Source organism: Conger conger, chromosome 1 (assembly GCF_963514075.1).
Source record: "Conger conger chromosome 1, fConCon1.1, whole genome shotgun sequence".
Taxonomy (NCBI): domain Eukaryota; kingdom Metazoa; phylum Chordata; class Actinopteri; order Anguilliformes; family Congridae; genus Conger; species Conger conger.
This window is the reverse complement of record NC_083760.1, coordinates 67,782,957-67,803,722: the sequence shown is the minus strand read 5'-3', so window position 1 is coordinate 67,803,722 and position 20,766 is coordinate 67,782,957. Positions and strand designations below refer to the sequence as shown.

Here is a 20,766-nt window from a genome sequence, read left to right as displayed (position 1 = left end):
TGGTGGAATGACCTCCCGGTGAATGTCAGAACGGCAGAGTCTCTGACCTCCTTCAAGCGCAGACTGAAGACCCATCTCTTCAGGCTACACCTTTCCCTCCCCAACTCACAATCACTGTGATTAGCCTTAGACCGTAATGGCACTTATGTATAGATATCATTACTTGGTATAGGTATTGTTGTTTTTATTGGCTGTTGTTCTATTCTAGCTGCCAACAGTGGTATGCTAGTTTGAATGTTGATTGTACTCTTCAAGGGTTCTGAATTTCTGTATGTTTACACTAGGACTCGGAACTGTACTGTCCTCTCAGGTCTACTTTTGCACTTGTTCTTGTGATTGATTTGCACTTTGTTGTACGTCGCTCTGGATAAGAGCGTCTGCTAAATGCCACGTAATGTAATGTAATGTAACATTCTCACAACTAAAAACAATGAATACATGATGCCATGTTTTTTGTATATAAGCAAGTAAGTAAGTATATGTTATTGCAAATATAAAAAATATTGAAGATTAAACAATATAGCCTAGGTGCTCAAAAAATGTTAGGGAACTTATCATTTGGCTTCATCTGGTTATTTGGTTAAAAGGGTAACATGGTGGTTGGTCACACTTTCCAGATTCCAGATGCACAAGAGGGCATTGAAGAGACACGAAAGTAATAAATATATCCGTTATTTCGTTTTGGAGAAGCGTTTTAAATGTATCATCCTATATCAACCGGTTGAGAATGTTCTCTTCGTAGTGCGTCACACGAGGATAACCACTCTCCTTGTCTCTCCCCTATAACTCGTGACCCATAGTTTGCGCCGCTGGCCTACAGGCGCTACAAAGCAGATATTTGACTAAGGTTAGGTTCACATTAATTAGTGAACAGTGAACGTTATATTATATATTATAATTACATATATATATATATTATAATATAATATATATCATATAATATAATTATACTAGTCCCTTTAAGGACTATTTCTGGGTATATTCATTTAGCTAGCTAGTTAGGTTGCTTTCATATGGACGTTCTGCTTTTATCTTAACTTGGCTAGCTAGCTAGCAAAAAATATTGTTTGATAAGTCGGCGTCCTTACTTTAAATTTAAATGACTGAATAATAATAAAAAATTATTATGCACATGCACATGCCCCTGCAGGTAATGTGCAGAGTTACAGAACCTAACCATCAGGCTACACTGACACCCAATTATAGCACATAACTTAATATTGTCAATCAATTTTCAACTCTATTTTCATGGGATAAACTTTGAAACTGGAGGAGCTAAAATCCCTGGCAAATCATACATAAGACATTATGCTAATCTGCTGAGTTTGTCAGTTTACAGTTTGTTAAATACACTCCATCATTATTTTTTTTAACTTTCAATAGCCGGAAGGAGCAAGCTAAATGAAACAGCGGGGGCTCCCTAACATGAACCCATGCTGCACAGTCCCATTTGGCCCAACAGAAACTCTGGGAAGATAAGCAGTCAGAGACACGGAGAGAGACAGAGAGAGGGCCCCTGATGAGCCAGGGTGAGGTACAGTTTCCAGGGCAGGGCATTGCCCACAGTATCACACCAGCCCAAGACAAACACTACAGCCTTACCAAGAGACAAACAGTAACGTCCATCATCTCACAATTATGAGTTGTGTGCTCAAAGCCGCCAAATACAAGCACAAAACCTCAACTACAGCTTTCTCCTTGCAACGACTCATAATTACACACTTGCGCAAGGTACAAACTGCCAAATGAAACCTGCCTGAAACAAAACCTATTTTTGAATCTCTGTGGTTATAGTATTTGATATATATAATTTTGCTGATTTTAGTGTTTCATTGTGTGGGGATTATAAAATAGAAAAGGGGTATCTATTCCATAAATGCAATGTCTTTTCAATGATATTTAATATTAAAAGGCATTCCCAAATGCAATTTAGACAGGTTGATTATATTGTTCACACCAAATAGGTTCAATTTAATCACAGAGGTAAAACACAAATGCACATGATATCTGTTCATAAGAGATGATCAGTTAGAAAAATGCACTTTCCTTGTCAAAAAAGATGCAGATTTGACTTCACAGGATCTGGCCTGAAGAAGGTGAGCAAACAGCAGCAGGCCCCTTTTAAATGAACAGAATGATATTTACCTGAGTCTTCTTTCAAGATGCTCCTCCTGTCTGAGCTTGGTATTCCCATCTCTGCCTCCAGCTTCCCGAGCCTGAAAGAGCAGCCGTTCTGGCTCTTCTTGGGTGACCCGCTGGGGGAGCCCCCTGAGGAAGAGCGGGCCCTGTGACCTTTGACCTGCACAGTCTTATTTGTCCGCTCCAGGGATTTGGAACGTCTCTCTGGCCTGTTCAACTCAGGGCTTTTATGCCCCCATTGCAGCGGGAGAAAGGGCGTGTTGGATCGAGACTCCTCACCGCCCAGCAGAACCTTGTTGCCAATCCTCCTGGGCAGCAGGTCCCTCCTGGGGGTACGGGCGTCTGAGGCACTGCCTGCAGGTGAGGTGCAGTCTGACCGTGGAGGGACAGTGCCTACCCCAGGCTCAGTCCCCTCCTCCAGTATGGACTCAGAACTGGAGCCCAAGTTCATGGGGTTCTGCAGCGCCTCCATGTAGGACTTCCGGAAGAGTCTGCGGGCCTCGAACGCCACAGAATCCCGAGGGTGGCGCCGGCGGGGGCCCGGGTTACTGAGATCAGTGCTGAAGGAGAGAGTCCTGGACCCCACCCCTATCCTGTCCTTATCCCTTCCCCCGTCCTCCATTACAGTGGGCGAGGCGGGGGGCCCCGTCTCTGTGCTGAGCGAACGCCTGCTCGGGGTCAGGAGGGCCCCTGCAGGTAATGGGGAGTGCTGTGTGGGGCCCGGCTCTGAGGCGGCGGAGTCGGCTCCCTGGGAGTGCAGCGACTCGCGGGAGCTGCGATGGCTGTCCAGGGTTCCCGTGGAGCCGCTGGTGCTGCAGGTGGCCAGCTGGCCCCGGAAGGCCCCGCCCCGGCGAGCCTGCATGATGGCGTCCGCGGTGCTGGTGACAAACAGAGGATTGACGATATTCTTCCAGGGCGTGCGGTACACGACCGTCCCGGTGGTCAGCAGGCAGTTTTGCAGAGGGTGCAGGTTGCGGTCGCGTGTCACATTCTGCAGGAAGTCAGCCGTGAAGACGCTGCCGTACATGCTCTCCTCCACAGGGACCTCGGCGATGGCCTGCCCGCTGCCCGACAGGCATTTTATCACCAGCTTAGCGGACTTCCGACCCAGTGGAACCACCTGGAGGTAGAAGTCGCCCTGTTTCAGTCGCACTTTGTGCAGGGGGGCGAGCTGGAGCACCACCTTCTCATGAATGCACAACGGCCAACCCTCGTGGTAGAAAAGCAGGCCTTTAAACCGCACCTGAGAGACACAACACAGAGGAATGAGTCAAACCCACACCTGAACCTCATGCAAACACACCTCCCTGGTGAAAAGAACAGATCATGGTCGGTTTTGAAACAGCTGGTAGCTGGTTGGCCGGTTCAGACAAGCTCAATACTCAACATGGTTTGACCAGCTCGAGCTATGTTTTGAAACAGCTGGTAGCTGGAAATTTCAAGATGGCCATAGCTGTGTTTTACACCAGGGCTGAAGTCCATTTAGTGCACATTACAATTGTTTCTTACTTTAGTAGTGCTTTGTGGTGTGGTATACAGCGACCTTAGATTGTTAAGGGTGGTCAAAGGTATAAATAAACAGTTCTGGGTGACAAAAGAATATGTTCTTTTTTTCATGGAAATGTGTATTTTTGATAGCATGCTCACGTTAAAGTACAATATACATTCTCAAAGACAAGATGGTGAAAATAATGCCTGTTTAAGAGGAGAGCTCCACTGCTTTTATGAAGAATATTATAAAGATAATCTGTAACACTTGACATAGTATAACTTAATTGTATTTTTTTGCATCTCTAACTCTTGGTCAAAAAAGTATACCCTAGAAGCTTCAGATATGAGTGCGTTTTCTCACGCTGTGGGTCTGAATTGGGGATTGAAAAGGGCCTAGACTGGTGGGAATACAAAGCCTTTCATTGGGAGCAAAGCTGTTTGGAAGCCACAATGCACAGCTATAACTGTGCTTCCCTCCTCAAGGGATAATGAGCACTCAGCAGAATCGAGGGGTAAGATTTCAGGTTTCTGCACACAGAGCCACTCTGGTCAAAGCCCTTGTGAATCCGGGTTAGATTTCAGCCCCTGAAACCCCAAGTCAATCTCAGCCCCTCTACCGCTTTCTGTATCTTTTTTCTGCTCTTTGTAGATCAGGGGGATTATTTTTCAGCTTGGTTTTGCGAACAAAGATAAACTCTGTCTAAGCCTCCTATTCCCTGTATACCCAGCTCTGTCTCAGTGTTCCATACTTTCTCTGTCTCTCTCTCTCTGTTTCTTTACTCTCTCTTCAGTTCACTGTATTATTTGCATGGACAGCAATAACAGCACTGCCAAAACATTTCAGATATCACAATCTGAAAAAAGAATCATATCTCTGTTTTCATCTGCCTGAAGAACCATACTATCAAGCTTCAGATTAAATCATAAAAATTTTTTTTAAATATCAAGGGTCGTGAGTGTATAGGGAAAAAAGTGAGATACAGGAAAAAAGGCTGACCTTGTTTATTTCACAGGGATGTTATTTGTTCCCCCTGTTGGGAGGAAATGGCTTGGAAAGACATTCCAGTGTTGTGCTTCCTAAAGTTTCTATTGAATTTGACTTTTTTTTACTTAAAAGCACCTTCCTCTAGCCCTATTTTCCTTTCCTGATACCCAAGTCCACCAAAGCTGTCTCATCCCCCTATTTTTTATCTCAGTCTCAATCATACAATCACAATGGGGCGACAGTGGCTCAGGAGGTAAGAGGGTTGCCGGTTCGATCCCACCCTGGGTGTGTCGAAGTGTCCCTGTGCAATGCTCCTGACGAGCTGGTTGGTGCCTTGCATGGTGGCCAATCTCCGTAGGTGTATGAATGGGTGAATGAATCAATTGTACAGCTATTTGGATAAAGGTGCTATATAAATGTCAACTGTTTACCATTTACAATACTGTTTACTTTTTTTTTCTCCACACGGATACCAGTTATGCATTGCCCTGGGGGCAGTATTTCAGACAGTGGGGGGTCCCCTGTATGGGCACGTCCATGAATTCTCCTATATAGGGGAGTCTGCACCGGTGGGGGAAAGTAAGAAAAAAAAGTTTTTAAAAATGAGGATATTATGCAGCTGGAAATTGTATTTACTTAACCAGGTGAGCTGCAGTCGCTCACACTGGAGACGTTGGATTGGACCCTGTAAATCTTTAGCACATGCAAAACTGCTATGCAAGTCCACAAACAATGTTCTTTCTTCCATTAATCTGCCTCCCTGCCCCTCTCCTACAGACTTCCCGTAGTAGCCAGGGAAATGAACATGTAATCAGAAGGTTTCCGCTTCTAGCCTTGGGCGGGGTACTCCTGCTATACCCCTGAATTACTTTAGCTTTATCAATGGATGGAATGCAGAGTGCAATCAGTGCTGTGCTCTAGCGTATCTCTCTCACACGTACGCATGTTTCTTGCTGGATGCTCTGGAGGATCCTCTTGGCGGGCAGCAGGAAGTCGATGAGGCAGCGGAGGCCGTCGCCCCGGTACTGCCGCTCCACCACGCTGAACAGCTGCCAGAGGACTGTGGCGGCAGTCGCACTGAAGGGAGGGTACAGAGCCGAGAGGGTGCTCTGAATACAGCTGTCCAAGGATTCTGAGTCCTGAGAGAGAGAGAGATAGAGAGAGAGAGGGGGAGAGAGACAGAGAGAGAGAGGGAGAGAGAGAGACAGAGCAAGAGGGAGAGAGAGAGGGGAGAGAGAGAGATTATCACACCATGTTCACTAACAAAAGGGCTACTTGTAGAGGTGTAGAGGAAATTGTTGAGAACCTTCCAAGATGGTTGCTTACTGTACAGTATAGTAAAGAAAGAACAGATATAGAGGAGGAGGATGAGAGGATGCCACATACACAGGAAAAAACAATGGCTCTATTCAGTCTATCCACAATGCCCTTAATGTTCAGAGCCAGATTAAGTTTTACATGGCTTTGTTTTTTCACATTGTTACACTAATTTATTTGATAGCTAAACCCACAACCTGCAGGAAATAGAAACAATATAGTCATGCTTGTGTACATTTGTCACTCTAATGTCACACTAATAATTTGTTATAATAAAGCACACGGCAGTTAGACCAAATAGAGGCATGCATATTTCCCCCATTTTGCAGCACTGAAAGTAGTGTATATTAGTGTCCATAAAGCATTTATATAGTATATCAATTAGGATGTTTTTTTATGTTTTATTATTCTAATGTGTAAAGGATTCTTGACATATAAAACAAGGTATGTGTAAATGCCAGGAGACAGGGAGAGCATTTATTTTGCCAGCCAGATTCCACTGCAGAGCTTCTTCCACTGTTTTTACTGACAGAGGAGTCGCACCCAGTCATGTCCATTAGCATGTCTACAGTACATTCTTTCAACATTCCTCTCTCTTCCCTGTATACATACACACACACAACACATAGTGTATACATGCATGCACACGCACACACACACAGCACATAGTGTATACATACATGCACACGCACACACACGCACAACACATAGTGTATACATACATGCACACGCACACAACACATAGTGTTTACATACATGCACACGCACACACACAACACATAGTGTATACATGCATGCACACGCACACACACACAGCACATAGTGTATACATACATGCACACGCACACACACAACACATAGTGTATACATACATGCACACGCACACACACAACACATAGTGTATACATACATGCACACGCACACACACACACACAACACATAGTGTTTACATACATGCACACGCACACACAACACATAGTGTATACATACATGCACACGCACACACACAACACATAGTGTATACATGCATGCACACGCACACACACACAGCACATAGTGTATACATACATGCACACGCACACACACAACACATAGTGTATACATACATGCACACGCACACACACAACACATAGTGTATACATACATGCACACGCACACACACAACACATAGTGTATACATACATGCACACGCACACACACAACACATAGTGTATACATACATGCACACGCACACACACACAAAGTGAACAGATGATGAATGTGCCTGCAGATCTACGAGTGCAGTTCAGTTTTTTACTCCTTTGCTGTGTTTTCCCTACACTGACCACTCTTTTCAGCCCATAGTTAAAGTTTAAAATGACTGGTACTATACATATCCACAAAGCAGCAGTGATGAACCGACCCAGTCAGCCTGGATGTCTGTGAGCAGGATTCCTCACAGACACTGGTGTCAGTGAAACATTTGTCAGCTACTTTGCATGAAAGCAGCAGACGTCTCCACAGTATAGGGAATACAGTGCTCGAGGCCATTTTGAATCATTCAAGTTTGAGCTCTCTGTGTTTTGGCTTGTCAAATTCATATCAATGCAATGAGAGGTATGAAGACATTGAACAGCTCAGCACAAGAGTGGACATAGGACTATTAGTACAGAAACTGTAAACAGACCAAATACTAAGTAATTATTGGGCGCTAAATTGTTTCTGGAAATTGTCAATGAGAAATAAAAATAAAAATATGAAAACACTAACTTAACAGCAAAAGCAATCAGTCTGTTTGACTCAATGGTTTTCCAGTGTTTTATTATCTCAGCAGCCCTTTAAAGCAGCCCATTGTGCCTGTCCTATTTTTGTTTGGGCAGTGAAGACTTGTCCTCTGTGACGCTCTGGGCTGGCGCTGGCCTGGGAGCCGCAGTCGGACTCTCGTCCAGCCTCCCGCCACACAACAGGAAGTCAGTGGGTCACAGGAAATGTGTTTCAACGTCCCGCTTTCCACTGACGAGAGGGGAAACACCTGTGAGAATGACGTCACGGCCGGCGGACGCAGACATAAGGCCTGGAAAGTCCTCCGCCTGTTTTCACCCCGCGGCTTCAGTGTGTCTGCGGGGGAGCGAGGCTTTTCTGCCATCGAGGATGTGGCATCATGACCCGCCAATAAAACCCACAATGCTAGCTGGACATGACTTTTGTTTTACCTATTACACCCATAATGGCTTTGAAGCATTAGGGTCATAGTGTCAACACCATGGGTAGTAGTGATTCTTATACATTGTAATCCCTGGTGTAAAATCCAGCTATGACCAGTTACAAAAACATAGCTTGAGTATGGAGCTGGTCTGAACTGGCCAACCAGCTACCAGCTGTTTCAAAACCTAGCTTGAGCTGTTTTTTTTTCAGCAGGGATATTTATCTTTATGTATTTGCAGAGCTAATTTTCTACAACTGAATGCAATGTGCTTTACAACAGGAAAAATCTACACATACAATAAAATATAAAACAATGTTAGACAAGAATTGACCATCAAAATGCAACATTTTTATCATGACTATTGCACTAATGTAGGCAACATCCACCATAGGGCTGAATTTATTTATTGTGGAATGTCATTCAATGTCTTTTTATATATTTACTGAACTGCTTGACTGACTTAATGCAAAAAAATGCATAACAGTGGAGTTCCAGTTCCCCTCCCCTGCGTCAACCTCTCCACCCCAAAAGGGCAGTCATTCAAAACTAACAAATGAGAAACAAGCCCTGGAACATACAGGGCACAGGAAGTACCTTTCCCCTTCTGTGACTTCAGCTTTTTAGCTGGCTGATGTCACTTCCGTAGAACAGGCTGTTGTGTACAGGGGTGAAGGGACAGAGCACATGGGCAGAAGGGCACAGTCTGGAAGTCAGTGCAGGAATCGGCCGCCTAAAAACCCTCCACCCTCCACACATCTGCCCCTCAGCATTCACTCCACATGTTTTGACCACTTCTCTGTCCTCTTAGTGTTATAGACTAACACACTGACAGACATGAATTGGCATCTACACTGAGACACACAGCTCAAAGGCTCCCATTGTTAGACGCCTTCCTCTGACAGCTGTGCACTGCTGCTGTCCCACACAATACGCCCACCTGCATTAATAGTTAAATGCTTGCACTGGCTCAACAATATGTTACAGGGCATTGGTCACTATTGTACCAAGGAGAAGAAGAATAACATTGTGTTTGATGAAAAAAAAAGATAACAATGGGAGTGATGTCACCGCAGAGCACAAGACAACACGTACAGTACCTTCGGTGGCGTCAATGGGGTGGACAAAAAAAAGGAAAATCTTTGTTAGACCCAACCATAAATAAGTGACTTATTAGAGCTGTTATACTCGGAGCTGGGCAATAAGTTTTACTATGGGTCCCACCTTACAGAAAATCAATGTTGCCTCCACTCTTTCACAGACCAGTACTCCGGAGGTACCGCAGTTCTGCTAATGCAAGATAAGTGGGCCAAAGGGAAACGGAGGGGTGTGTGGCACCACGCTGAATTCCAACTAGGGTTGGCAAGTGCTCCCATCAACAATTACTTCTCTAAATGTTTCTGGTAGAAGTGCTATAAAGACCAGAATGAATTTGTGTAAAGTGGAATAAACCCAAACCTACATAAAAGCTAGGACTGAAAAGTGGCCATGACTGCAGAAACCATTCAAAGTGGTTCAGGCAATGAGTGAGGCGAGTAGTTAAAGGTTTGAGCGAGGGATATTACTGTTTCTAAGGCAAAGTCAGCCAAGCGTTATCCTCCGGACTCGGGTTAGTGTAATGTCTGCGGTGTTGTAATAAGCAGGAGTCCGGTGATGAGGCCTGGAGCTGACTGAAGTCTCTCTTTTTGATCACGGGCCTTCGCAGCAGCCGTGAGGTAGAGCTGCTGGGGCAGCAGACTTGTAATTAGTGGGCTGAGGGTTTGAATTCCAGGTGGGGCGTCGCCCTTGCGCCCTCGAGCAAAATTTGAGGACATCTGCCACACAAGCAGATATACAGTGTAATGTAAAGAAAGTACACTGTAGTCAAACTATACTACCACTACAGAGGTTCCCTAATGAAACAGAAAATTAAGGAGAAGCAAGGAAAGGAGGCATTTTGATATACTTGACCAACTCCGTAAACAGATCGTTTAATCGTTTCTGTCTGAATTGAATTTGCTTCAACTGCGCCAAGTTCGTTTCTTAATTAAATTCTATGAAATCCCATTGATATTTATGTTAACGTATGGCAGGTCCTTCCACTGTGAAACGTTCTGCACTGCTGCCTTCAAAAACAATCATAACATACAGGAACAAATGGTTTAACTAGAGGGTTTTCATTAGTTACGGACCTAAAAAGAAAGGCAGAACACACCATAGAACTTGTCTCAACTTCCAACCAACCATGAAATGCCTGAGTGTTTTATTGACTGAACAGGCTAGAAGTGAATAGCTGCTTGTTTAATTGCCACACAGTATCAGTGGTCAGCCCACACACAGTTGCCATTTTTTTCAATACAGTTCGAGCCCCTACAGTACTGGAATAGCTCCGTCCTACACATTGTAAATCTGTGAGTTTGGACAGAGAGTGCAGAGAGTGCAAATGAGAGATATGCAAAAGTGAGAAAAGAGAGGGTAGAGTAAAAAAGAGGGGGAGTCAGAGAGAGACGGGGAGAGCCAGAGGGAGAGAGAGAGAACACCAGACACATTTAGTGGGTCAGGCACACAAAGGAGTCGCGCACCAGGCCTCCAGTGGAGCATGAAGTGACCAGGGGAGAGAGTAATGTGAGAGCATACACATACACACACACACACATGCACACATGCACCCACACACGCACACACTCACATACATGCACTCACACCCACACACATGCACACTCACACACACGCACATGCACACACCCACGCACACAAACACCCATACACAAAGGTGCAGGCAGCAACAAACACAAGACACACAGTCACAGGGCAGGCAGAAATAAATAAATAAACATGCACACACCACACACACACATACAGATGCAATCAAGTAAATTCAGTGCACAGGAGGAACAAAAAAACAGGTGCTTTTCTTTTTATCTCAGAACGTCTGATTCCAATTCTGTAGTGGAAAGGGCCTGGCTCAGACCTACTGACAGTAAAGTCTCAGGATCCACATTTTTTGGTGGTCAGTTGAAGGTGCCACTTTATTATGGTTCTGTAATTGACCCAAAGATGAGTTAATCAGCACCCAAAGCCAGGGTTACGTACATCCTAACCCCTGCCAGTCAATGGCTAACAGAAGCTGCCTGCAACAGGCTTGGTACTGACTCCATAAATGCTGCTGTTGTGGATTTTGCGTCTTGGAAATTATGTGCTTCTGTCAGCTCTACACATACAGTGTAGACTTCCAACTGTATGATATATAATAAAATGAAGTCTGTCGAATGAAACATGCAGAGGGGATGTGTTTGTGTGTATATGTGTATGTGTGTGTGTGTATGCGTGTGTGTACGTACGTGACTGCAGGGAGCAGGGAAAATGCATTACATCACTGACTCATGGCCCCGTCACTCAGTTGCCCATGGCGATGATTCACTCCTATAGTAATGACTCCACATCGCACTCAAGCCCATAATAAAAACATTCATACAATGCGCAGCCTTACATATGAAATCACCATGAGACTCGATAGCACTGTAACAATAGAGGGTCCCAAACAATTATCTCAAACTGGTCGGTCAAGTTGTAAATGTACTGAATCTGAAACGGAAGTAAGCAGGGATACGTGATCTTATGCCGCGAGGTTCGTACTTGGTCTGATCTGTCAGAGCACAGAAATTAAGACTGACTGGTATAACTACAAGCCCTCTCTGTCCCTCATGTAATCATTGTTCACTTGATGGCTGGTCAATAAGTACATTTGCATTACTGTAGCAAGACAGAGAATAAAAACACATACTATAAGCCTGTATATTGGAATGTGTTACATGGACTATGCAACAACGTTTTAAAATGCAAGCATGATTATAGGTTTTTCAACTGGCACCAAACATGTTGAGAAATTCCACTGTCCACCCCATGCACAATGTTTTTCCATTTCACAGAGCAGTTAGTGGACATGGTGCCAAAAATGTATCAATGGCTATCTACAAGCCAATGCAATTCATCTAACTTAAAACCTCTGGGAGTATGATTCCGCTCAGCATTTAATATTTTTCCCACACATTTCATTTTTGCATCCCTGAGTTACACAGAGGTTATCGTCACCATCCTTCCTTAAGCCTTCACCCACAAAGCCTACAGCGATATAAAGCGCACATGAACTCCATTTCCCATCACTGCCCCTCAAACAGATATGATTCACATCATATGGCAGCCCAGTGCTTTGTCCTTCAGGATGCAAACATCGTGGGACAGGAAGAAATCAACATGTTGCCAAGCAACAGAAGACATCCCCTACTGACCCTATAGGAAGTTACATCACTAAAGCTTGCATTGTGTGCACAGTAAACGCAGTTTGGATGGTAAGACAATCACTGACAACAAGAGGTGAACAACAGGCTTTTTCTAAAGTTGGATCAGTGACACACAATAAACACACAATGAAGCACAAGACATTACAATGCTAATGCCTCAAAAACAGGCAAAAAACTAAAGTGAAAGACCTATTGACCACCAGGACACTAATTCACAAGTGATTTGTGGCTTTTTATGTTTATATTCTTCATCTAAATGAGACTGGGAAAACTTTATTTCATCTTCTGTTTCTCACCCCACAACAAACAACACTATTACAGCTTCTAATTGTAATCATAATTCTAATTTTAGTCTAGTTCCAAAATAAAATAAAAAGTCAAAAACAGTTGGACAGGGAAAGAGGGGGACAGACTGAAGCTGTAGGACCAGCAGAAGATCAGAAGTTTTATCAGAGCGGCAATGTGACTGGATGCTGCTCGCAAGCTTTTATGAACCAATATCAGAAAGCAATCAGGTCAAGTAATGGGGCAATGGCATTTTACTGCTAAGGGGAAAAGCGGCTAAATTGTTGAGGCCATTAATGGCCAACAAAACCAACTGTCAGAAGTAGGTCTGGAACAGCACTGTTATGACTGTGAAAGTAGCCCTTGCATGTAGACACAAAGACAATTCACACCTACGGGCATTCCGACAAACCAGCCTGACAGACATGAACGCATAACATCTGTTTTACAAAGGACACCTGTGATCATTCTCTCAAGAACTTGAAACGTATTATTATTGTTGAATATAATGGAATCACAAGCATGGAATTAAAAATTTAGCACCGGAAGAGTGTAGGGTAGAATATACAAAAACAAACAGCAAGTAGACATATTCTATGAAGGTGTGTAATGAATTTTTCCTATCGCCAACCTTCCCTGATTCAACCTTCCCTGAAACCCTATTTTTTGTATATCCATAACAACTACGTTTAAATGAAGTGTGGACATAAAAAAACAGTTTACAGCAGAAACATTGAAGTCGTAGTTTGGCTGAAGCAGAAATAGGAAATTTGAGGTGTGTAATGAAGAGATGAGCAATCCAGATAGGTAACGATTTGCCACACAAAGGAACAAAGCAAGGAATTCAAACTATAACAGCATCCTCCCGCACTACCTGACTCTGAACACAAAATTCCTTTTCCCAAATGTTTTTCCACAATGCACACGCTGGACTAGCCCTGACACAACCTGGGACAGCTCAAAGAGGAATCAGTCCTCCAGGTTATTTTCCTCTGGGCACAATTTTCAACTTCAACCCAGGGCTAAGAACCACGCACAGAAAAACCTTCCACACAAAGACAGAAATACCAGCAGCTTATCTTCTGAGAAACACAAGAGAAAGGCTGTTTCTCACAGTGGCACAGAACACATAAAGTTTCTGAGAAACACAGGAGAAAGGCTGTTTCTCACAGTGGCACAGAACACATAAAGTTTCTGAGAAACACAATTTGCATTTCAAGCGTCCCTTTTTGTAACTGTATGTGCACATAACAAATTGGTACACTGCATTTAAACAAAATGAGCACATGCTGCCATTACCAAAGACCGCTTTTACCTTCTTTAGCATCGTATTAAATGATTTAAACTGCTTTGTCACTAAGCTGTTGCTTTGAAAATGATGCTCTGCATTTATACCAAAATAACCAGGTCAAAGGCAGCGCAACTCTTCCGTACAGGACTGCTTGTGGCTTTTCTCTCCAGGTCTTACCTTTATGCTCAGGTAGTTGTCACAGCTCCGGGACTTGGCTCTGGGGTGCATGTTGTGAAGCAACAACATGTACAAGCTTAGAGGAACCAAATTAATCAACCGACTGAAAAGGAACCATGAAGTCCGGTCACTTTGTTTATGACGGCCATGTCATTTCTGTGCCTCTCCGTCTCTCTCTGTGCACAGCCATGACGGTCTGCCCCAGCTGTCCCTTGGTCTATCCCCTGCGGTTGTGCTGAGCTGAAAATGTTCCACTGAAGACCTGTTGAAGCACGAGAGGCAGCACGCTCTCTCTCTCTCTTTCTCTGCTGCTCTCCGTGCCCCCCCCTCCTCTCCACTCCTCTCGCTCTCTCCCCTCCCTCTCTGTCGCTACAGAAGCCTCTCCCAGCTGGATAGTGCATACAGATGCAACTTCCTTCACCATTCAGAAAACACACTACCTGACCCACACTCAACAATGGCCCCCCTTCCCATCACCCCCTTCCCTGCCCTGCAGGGGTACTGGTCTGACTGACCCCCCCTCGACCCCCTCGACCCCCCCCCCCCACCCCGCACCAACCTCCCTGCCCCTGACGGCTGCTCTTTGTCCTGAAAAAACAAATGGACTTGGGTTTCAGCTTATTCTGCTGGTTTTGAAAAGAAACAAGGAAAAAAGAAAAAGAAGACATCAGCATACCATCAGTGGTGCAGGTCACCCGCGTCACAATAGTGACCCCTTAAATCTTCACTAGAGTAAAACACATTCTCACACTAAGGGACACTCATTTAGGGGACCAGACATGTGGGACCTACTATTCCTTAAACAGCTGGGCCAGAGGAAACCACTTTTAAAAACCGAATTCTCATTACATTTGCTAATTATATAATTTAAATATTCTGAATTCCAGTGTACATATTTAATGCAGTCTAATGGTGGACATGAGATTAGATTTTGATATTTTTCATTTGAGATTAATAAAGTAATAATATCCTAATAGATTCCATGGGGGACAGGAACATGTTCATTATTCAACCATCAAATGAGAGGAAAAGACTGAGTGTTTGTTTGAGTGCTTCAGCGTATGCTAACTGCCACTCCGTCATGTATTCACTGAGGACACACTACAATCCACTCCAACCTGATCTTGAATTGAATATAGGAAATCCTTTTTGGAGGAAAACCGGTACGGTGAGAAAGCGTGCTTTGTTCGAGAAGCGCCCGCGATTATATTAAACAATCATATGTAAACAGGGAACTTGGTGAGGTCTGGTAATTAGGTTGGGTTAAATTTAGAAAGGCCACACATTCTTTTCAGACAGCATTAGTCACGGACACTGCTGTGACCCAGGGGAGGCAGACTACTGTGTGTCCTCTGGAGTTACACTGCAGATGCCAAACAATACCCAAAGAACGCTAAAACCTGGCATAAAGGTCAAGATGATATCATACCATAGTACAATGTACCATGCAACATCCATAAGAAATTACTGGCAAGATACATTTTCAGCATAGGTGATGTTTTTGATGGCATGCTGATGACATTTTAGAAGTAAGCATTCTGATAAATGTTTGAATGCATGCAAATGTTTTAGTTATGAGATTTCAGTTTTAATACTTAAATATCTAGCATCTTCAGCAAAATAAGGAAGCAAACATTTAAAAAATGCATCAGAATTTTAAAACTAAGTGCATATCTCTCCCATAACCTCAGTCCCACTGATTCTCAGAACAAATCAGAAAAAAAAAATCAAAGGCAGAGTTTGTGATTGATTGCACCTGTAACTTTGTTGTTACAGCCAATCATACAGACTCACACTCCAAAGTTATCTCTGCCCCAAGGCTGAGCACTTCTTACATGTTGAGGCTGTATTTGTGGCTCCTGCCTGCAAGGAGAAACAGATTTTACACAGAAAAAAGTGAGTTTTCCCATAAATGATGAGCCATACTTCAAACCAAGGGGAGATTTATCCTCAGTTTAGAAAAGTCACATTCCATTGTAGTCCATACTGTTTTTAACACTGCCCCTGTGCCTCCACCTGCTGTTCTTACTGCAACACCATCACTCAACTTTTAAGGATTCATTTCTGTCACAAGGACTGGAAATGATTCAGTGCCCTGCAACCGACACAACTCTGATTCATACACACGAACGTGCCCTGCAACCAACACAATACTGATTCATACAAACAAACGTGCCCTGCAACCGACAAAACTCTGATTCACAAACACGAACGTGCCCTGCAACTGACACAACTCCGATTCATACACAGGAACGTGCCCTGTAACCGACACAAGACAGATTCATACACACAAATGTGCCCAGCAACTGACACACCTCTGGTTCATACACACGAATGTGCCCTGCAACTGACACAACTCTGGTTCATACACACGAACGTGCCCTGTAACCGATACAACTCTGATTCATACACACAGTTCGACAATCACAACCACAATGAAATAAACTGAATGCACTGCTAATAGATTTAAATATAGCTGACAGACTGACTACTTTGTGCCCCTATTCGAGGAATCAAATGGGAGTATAGGCAAACACAGAGACCATTCAGAAACAATATAAATATAAATATAAAGTATCAAACAATATGCAAGAAATTTAGATATGATTTACAATAATAACAATTCATTCAGAACAACATTCATTACAAATATGTAGCCATTTAATTTATGTCAAGATGGATTAAAATGTTCCCATGACTATATTTAGAAATAAATAAATAATTAAAAGAAGAGTAGTATACAAACGGATATGTGCTTTCCCAAGGGGGTAAGACAGATAACGAAAGACTGCCGTGAATATGTTTTCTTAACATGTTTAATAAATGAAACCACTGAAAACATTTACTCATGAACTAAACATTAAGTGTAATGGAGAACACAACACGCCCAGAGATCAGCAGTGACATGTAGTAATTTAAATATCCTCGCTAAAACCCTGTTCCCAGAAGAGGACAAAAATAGCTGTTCTCTTTCATCAGATAAAAGTGTTTAAAACTCATAACAACAAACTGTGATCTCAAAGTCTCCGCACACCAGAAGTCTGCTGATCCAGGGCAGACTCTGTTCGCAGAACGTCCAACAATGACTGCTGGATTTATTCAATTTATTTGCAATATGTATTTGTTTAATTATTTGTTTGGTGGTGTGTTAGTACTATTAACCTTGTTCTGAGATTCTTGAGTTTCAAAATCTCCACTAACATGCATTGTGTTCCTCTTCGTTTTCTGATGTGCTACTCATATTTTACAGATTTCTTATGCCAGTAATTGGATGTTGTAAATAATATATTCATATTTTGTGAAGAGCTGTATTGATCAGCTCAGTGGTAAAAATACAGCAAAATCAAGGTTTAGGACAAGTACTACTAGTGATGAAACAGGACTTAAACCAGTGAATCCATGGCTATTCACCTCATCTCAAAGGGGGCCCTCAAATAATCCTTGACTTTATTTAAAGTGTGAGCCCTCACTAAAGTGACATGTCCCATTATCTGGAATAGGAGCCACGCTTCCAGTGCTGATTGTGGCTGGGATTAAAAAAATATATATTAAAAAAAAGTGGTTATCCAAGAATATGAAACCCAATGAGTGTGACTGTACATTTTAAGGGCTGTTTAATTGCGTCGACGGGATGTGAAAGTATATTTAAATGCCTTGCTAATTAGCCAAGTAGTCAATTTGTAATCACAAGGACATTCAAACAACCGCACATTCCTTCTCCTCCCCGGTTCATACACAGCTTACAACAGAGCACTGAGATGGTAACATGTTGGCAAATTCACAGCCTCAAAGACAGGTTTCTGATATGCCAAAGGCCACAGCCCTCTGCTTTCAGAGGGTGCTTTCTGTGCAGTTCTCCAATCAGAGCACCAGAGAGTAATATACTTCTAAATATTTGCACTGGTATTGTTACTACAGGAAAAAAATATTTACAAACGTCAATCAGGGCCTGTTGTTTTTGCAAAAAGGGGCTGCTTACAATAACACGATTTACTGTACACAGCCTTCTCGTAATGCCTGCTCAGCAGATTGAGGATCTCAGATAGAGCCCTCCTCAGGGGGGCACAGGATCTGATAAGACCATTAGGCAGAATTAGTTAGATGACAAGGAAGCCAAAGGCTGTAGCCCCTGATCGTTCTTCATATTAGTTTAACTGAATGGAAAAAAATGTCAGAGAGGTCAGAGATCTCAAGATCCTGCTGTCAGGATTTATCTGCATAGCCAGTCTGGGACTGTGCGCATTTTCCAGTAAGTGATGTAAATTGACAACACAATCTCCCTGTGAGTAAAATTACATACAAATCCAGTTACCGTGGCCCCACCTTGGTTGTTCTCTAGTTAAAGGCATCTTCTGAAAATCTGGGAAGGTTCAAGGCTAGCAGCAACCCATGCTGGTAAATCAGTAACCCTAGAGGCTCTCAGCCATTTCTGGTTCCTCAGGCCATTAAAACACAATTTCCCATCATTCTCCCGACATTAAGGTACAACAGGAGTGCTCTTCTCAAAAGTCAATTCCACAGCTCTGCAGGAGCCAGCCCAACCCACCATACCCCACTGACCATCCCAATACACCTCTGAAAGCTTGTAATATGAAATGAGTGAAAAATATAACAACATGGAAATGACTCTCGAAACATCAATATAATGCTTTGAGCAGAAAAAAAAGTTACAAGGGCAGTCAACCGCAAAATCAATCCAGCAAAGTAAAGCTGTTAACCATCTGTTTGCTATGAGTCTTTTCCGCACTTAGTACATTGTATGTTGGGTTTGCTCAGTGTTTATGTTAACGGGGAGTGAGAGATAAGATAATTTTCCACTACACTGGCCTACACCTGAGCACACACTACCCCTGTTTCAGCCTGCCACACACAGACCGGACTGTTGATTCATCAACTTGCAGGTTGTCCGCTGTATGGCTGATTTTACAGATCGGAAAGAAATAAGCTTGAATAAAAGGACACTCGAGAACAGAAAATCATTCACACCTGACAGGCAGGGACTAATGCAAGTTTAAATTGACTACAAGCCACCCTGTTTTTGGAAATGGTGTCCACCTTCCTTACAGTAACCTGACTTTCACAAACGCCTGATTGCGATTTTGATAAAGAGGGCAAACAAATAATGCCACATGCTGGGCAGAACCAGATGCCACAAGCCGCAATTAAAAACTAAAATTTGCTATTTAACATAACACTTTTTTGCATTTTCATAGTATTACACTAAGCAATATATTTTTTTGAAATCAACATTTTTCCTGGGTGTGTCTGTGTATGAGGTACAATAATTGATGTGTACACACACATGCGCATACTGTATACAAGCACTCACATACATGCATATCATATGCATATATACTGTACATGCACAGTACACACATTGATAGACACACATTCATACACTCATATTTCTATGCAGATATCCAAAAAGATAAAGTGTTGCACACAGTGTGGGGGCCTGGGGGGTCGGCTGCTGGTGAGAACCTCCAGTGTTTACATTACCGGGGGGGTATCAGTGGGGTCCCACTCTCCAACACACACACACACACACACACATGCACCTTCACCCAGCTGTGGAATGTGACACCTTGGTCTGATGGCAATTAACAATGACACAGAACGGCAGCCAGACCACACCTCTTCTCTAACCTCCACAGCCACACATTATCTCTTCTTTCTTTTATCTGCTCTACCTCCTGTCTCAAAGGGGGCCCTCAAAGGGGGCCCTCAGACCTTTTCTTCTGGTCATACTGGTGAGGGTAGACACAATAAATCACAGATTCTCCATTGCAAGCGTGCTGACCTTCGTGCATTGTCTTGTCATTATTGGGTGCTAATTCATTTCTAACATTCACCCTGCAGCTGTAATCTCCTGAGGAGTCCCACGGCTGTGTCTGTCTCTGTTCTTACCAATCTATTCATCTGCCCAGACTTCCTGGAGCTAAGAGGCTGACAGAAGTATTGATCTGTACTAACATGAATGATCACTTACACCTCATTTTCCAAAATGAGTGAAACACATTTTACTACTTTACTTTAACAACTTCAATCCTCACAAGTTGGAGAACTCATGTTCTCATAAGTAGTGTGTGTGTGTGTGTGTGTGCGTATGTTTGCACCTGTGTGTGTTTTCCCTGAAAGTTTTTTTACACTCTGAATCTGACAGCTGGTGAATACATACTAGACCTCTTTGTCACAGTACATTCCTATAAGTGCCCATACCTATGTTCAAATAGATGTGAAACAATCAGATTTTTCAAACAGATGCCACTTCATAATGTTTTAAACACCAACTAAATTGTGAGCAACTAACAAAGGTTGGTTGTTCGTATACCAAACAAAAAACAAAAAAAGTGTAAAAAAAACACCGGTCAACCATCATTCTCCCATCATTAGTTTACATTATTTGTAGTTCTACCTTGGCAATAATAACAGAATCTATAACAGTATGTTCTTCATGAAATTATAAGCATTTGTGAATGCATTGGCAAATACCATTCCACACAACCATTCCATACAAAGCAAAAACAGAAACAGTAACAGCAGTTGAAGTATGTGAGGAATTTTTCCAGCATGTTTTTTTTAACTAATTCGGAGCATTTCTGTCTCTTTCAGGTAAACA

At 43.0% G+C, this 20,766-nt stretch overlaps 1 protein-coding gene across 4 annotated transcripts in view; it reads right to left on the bottom strand.

The window, feature by feature from the left end:
• The window catches only part of zgc:158766 (uncharacterized protein LOC100009641 homolog), a 34,360-nt gene extending 19,923 nt beyond the window's left edge, over positions 1 to 14,437 (bottom strand). For all 4 annotated transcript variants that reach the window (XM_061220781.1, XM_061220857.1, XM_061220932.1 and 1 more), the window contains exons 1-3: positions 14,148 to 14,437; positions 5,557 to 5,754; positions 2,146 to 3,382 (exon numbers count right to left, since the gene is read on the bottom strand). In XM_061220781.1, coding sequence (XP_061076765.1) covers positions 2,146 to 3,382; positions 5,557 to 5,754; positions 14,148 to 14,216 — 1,504 coding nt within the window. In that variant the 5' untranslated portion in view covers positions 14,217 to 14,437. The remainder of the gene's footprint in view (positions 1 to 2,145; positions 3,383 to 5,556; positions 5,755 to 14,147) is intronic.
• Between the last annotated feature and the right edge of the window lie 6,329 nt (positions 14,438 to 20,766).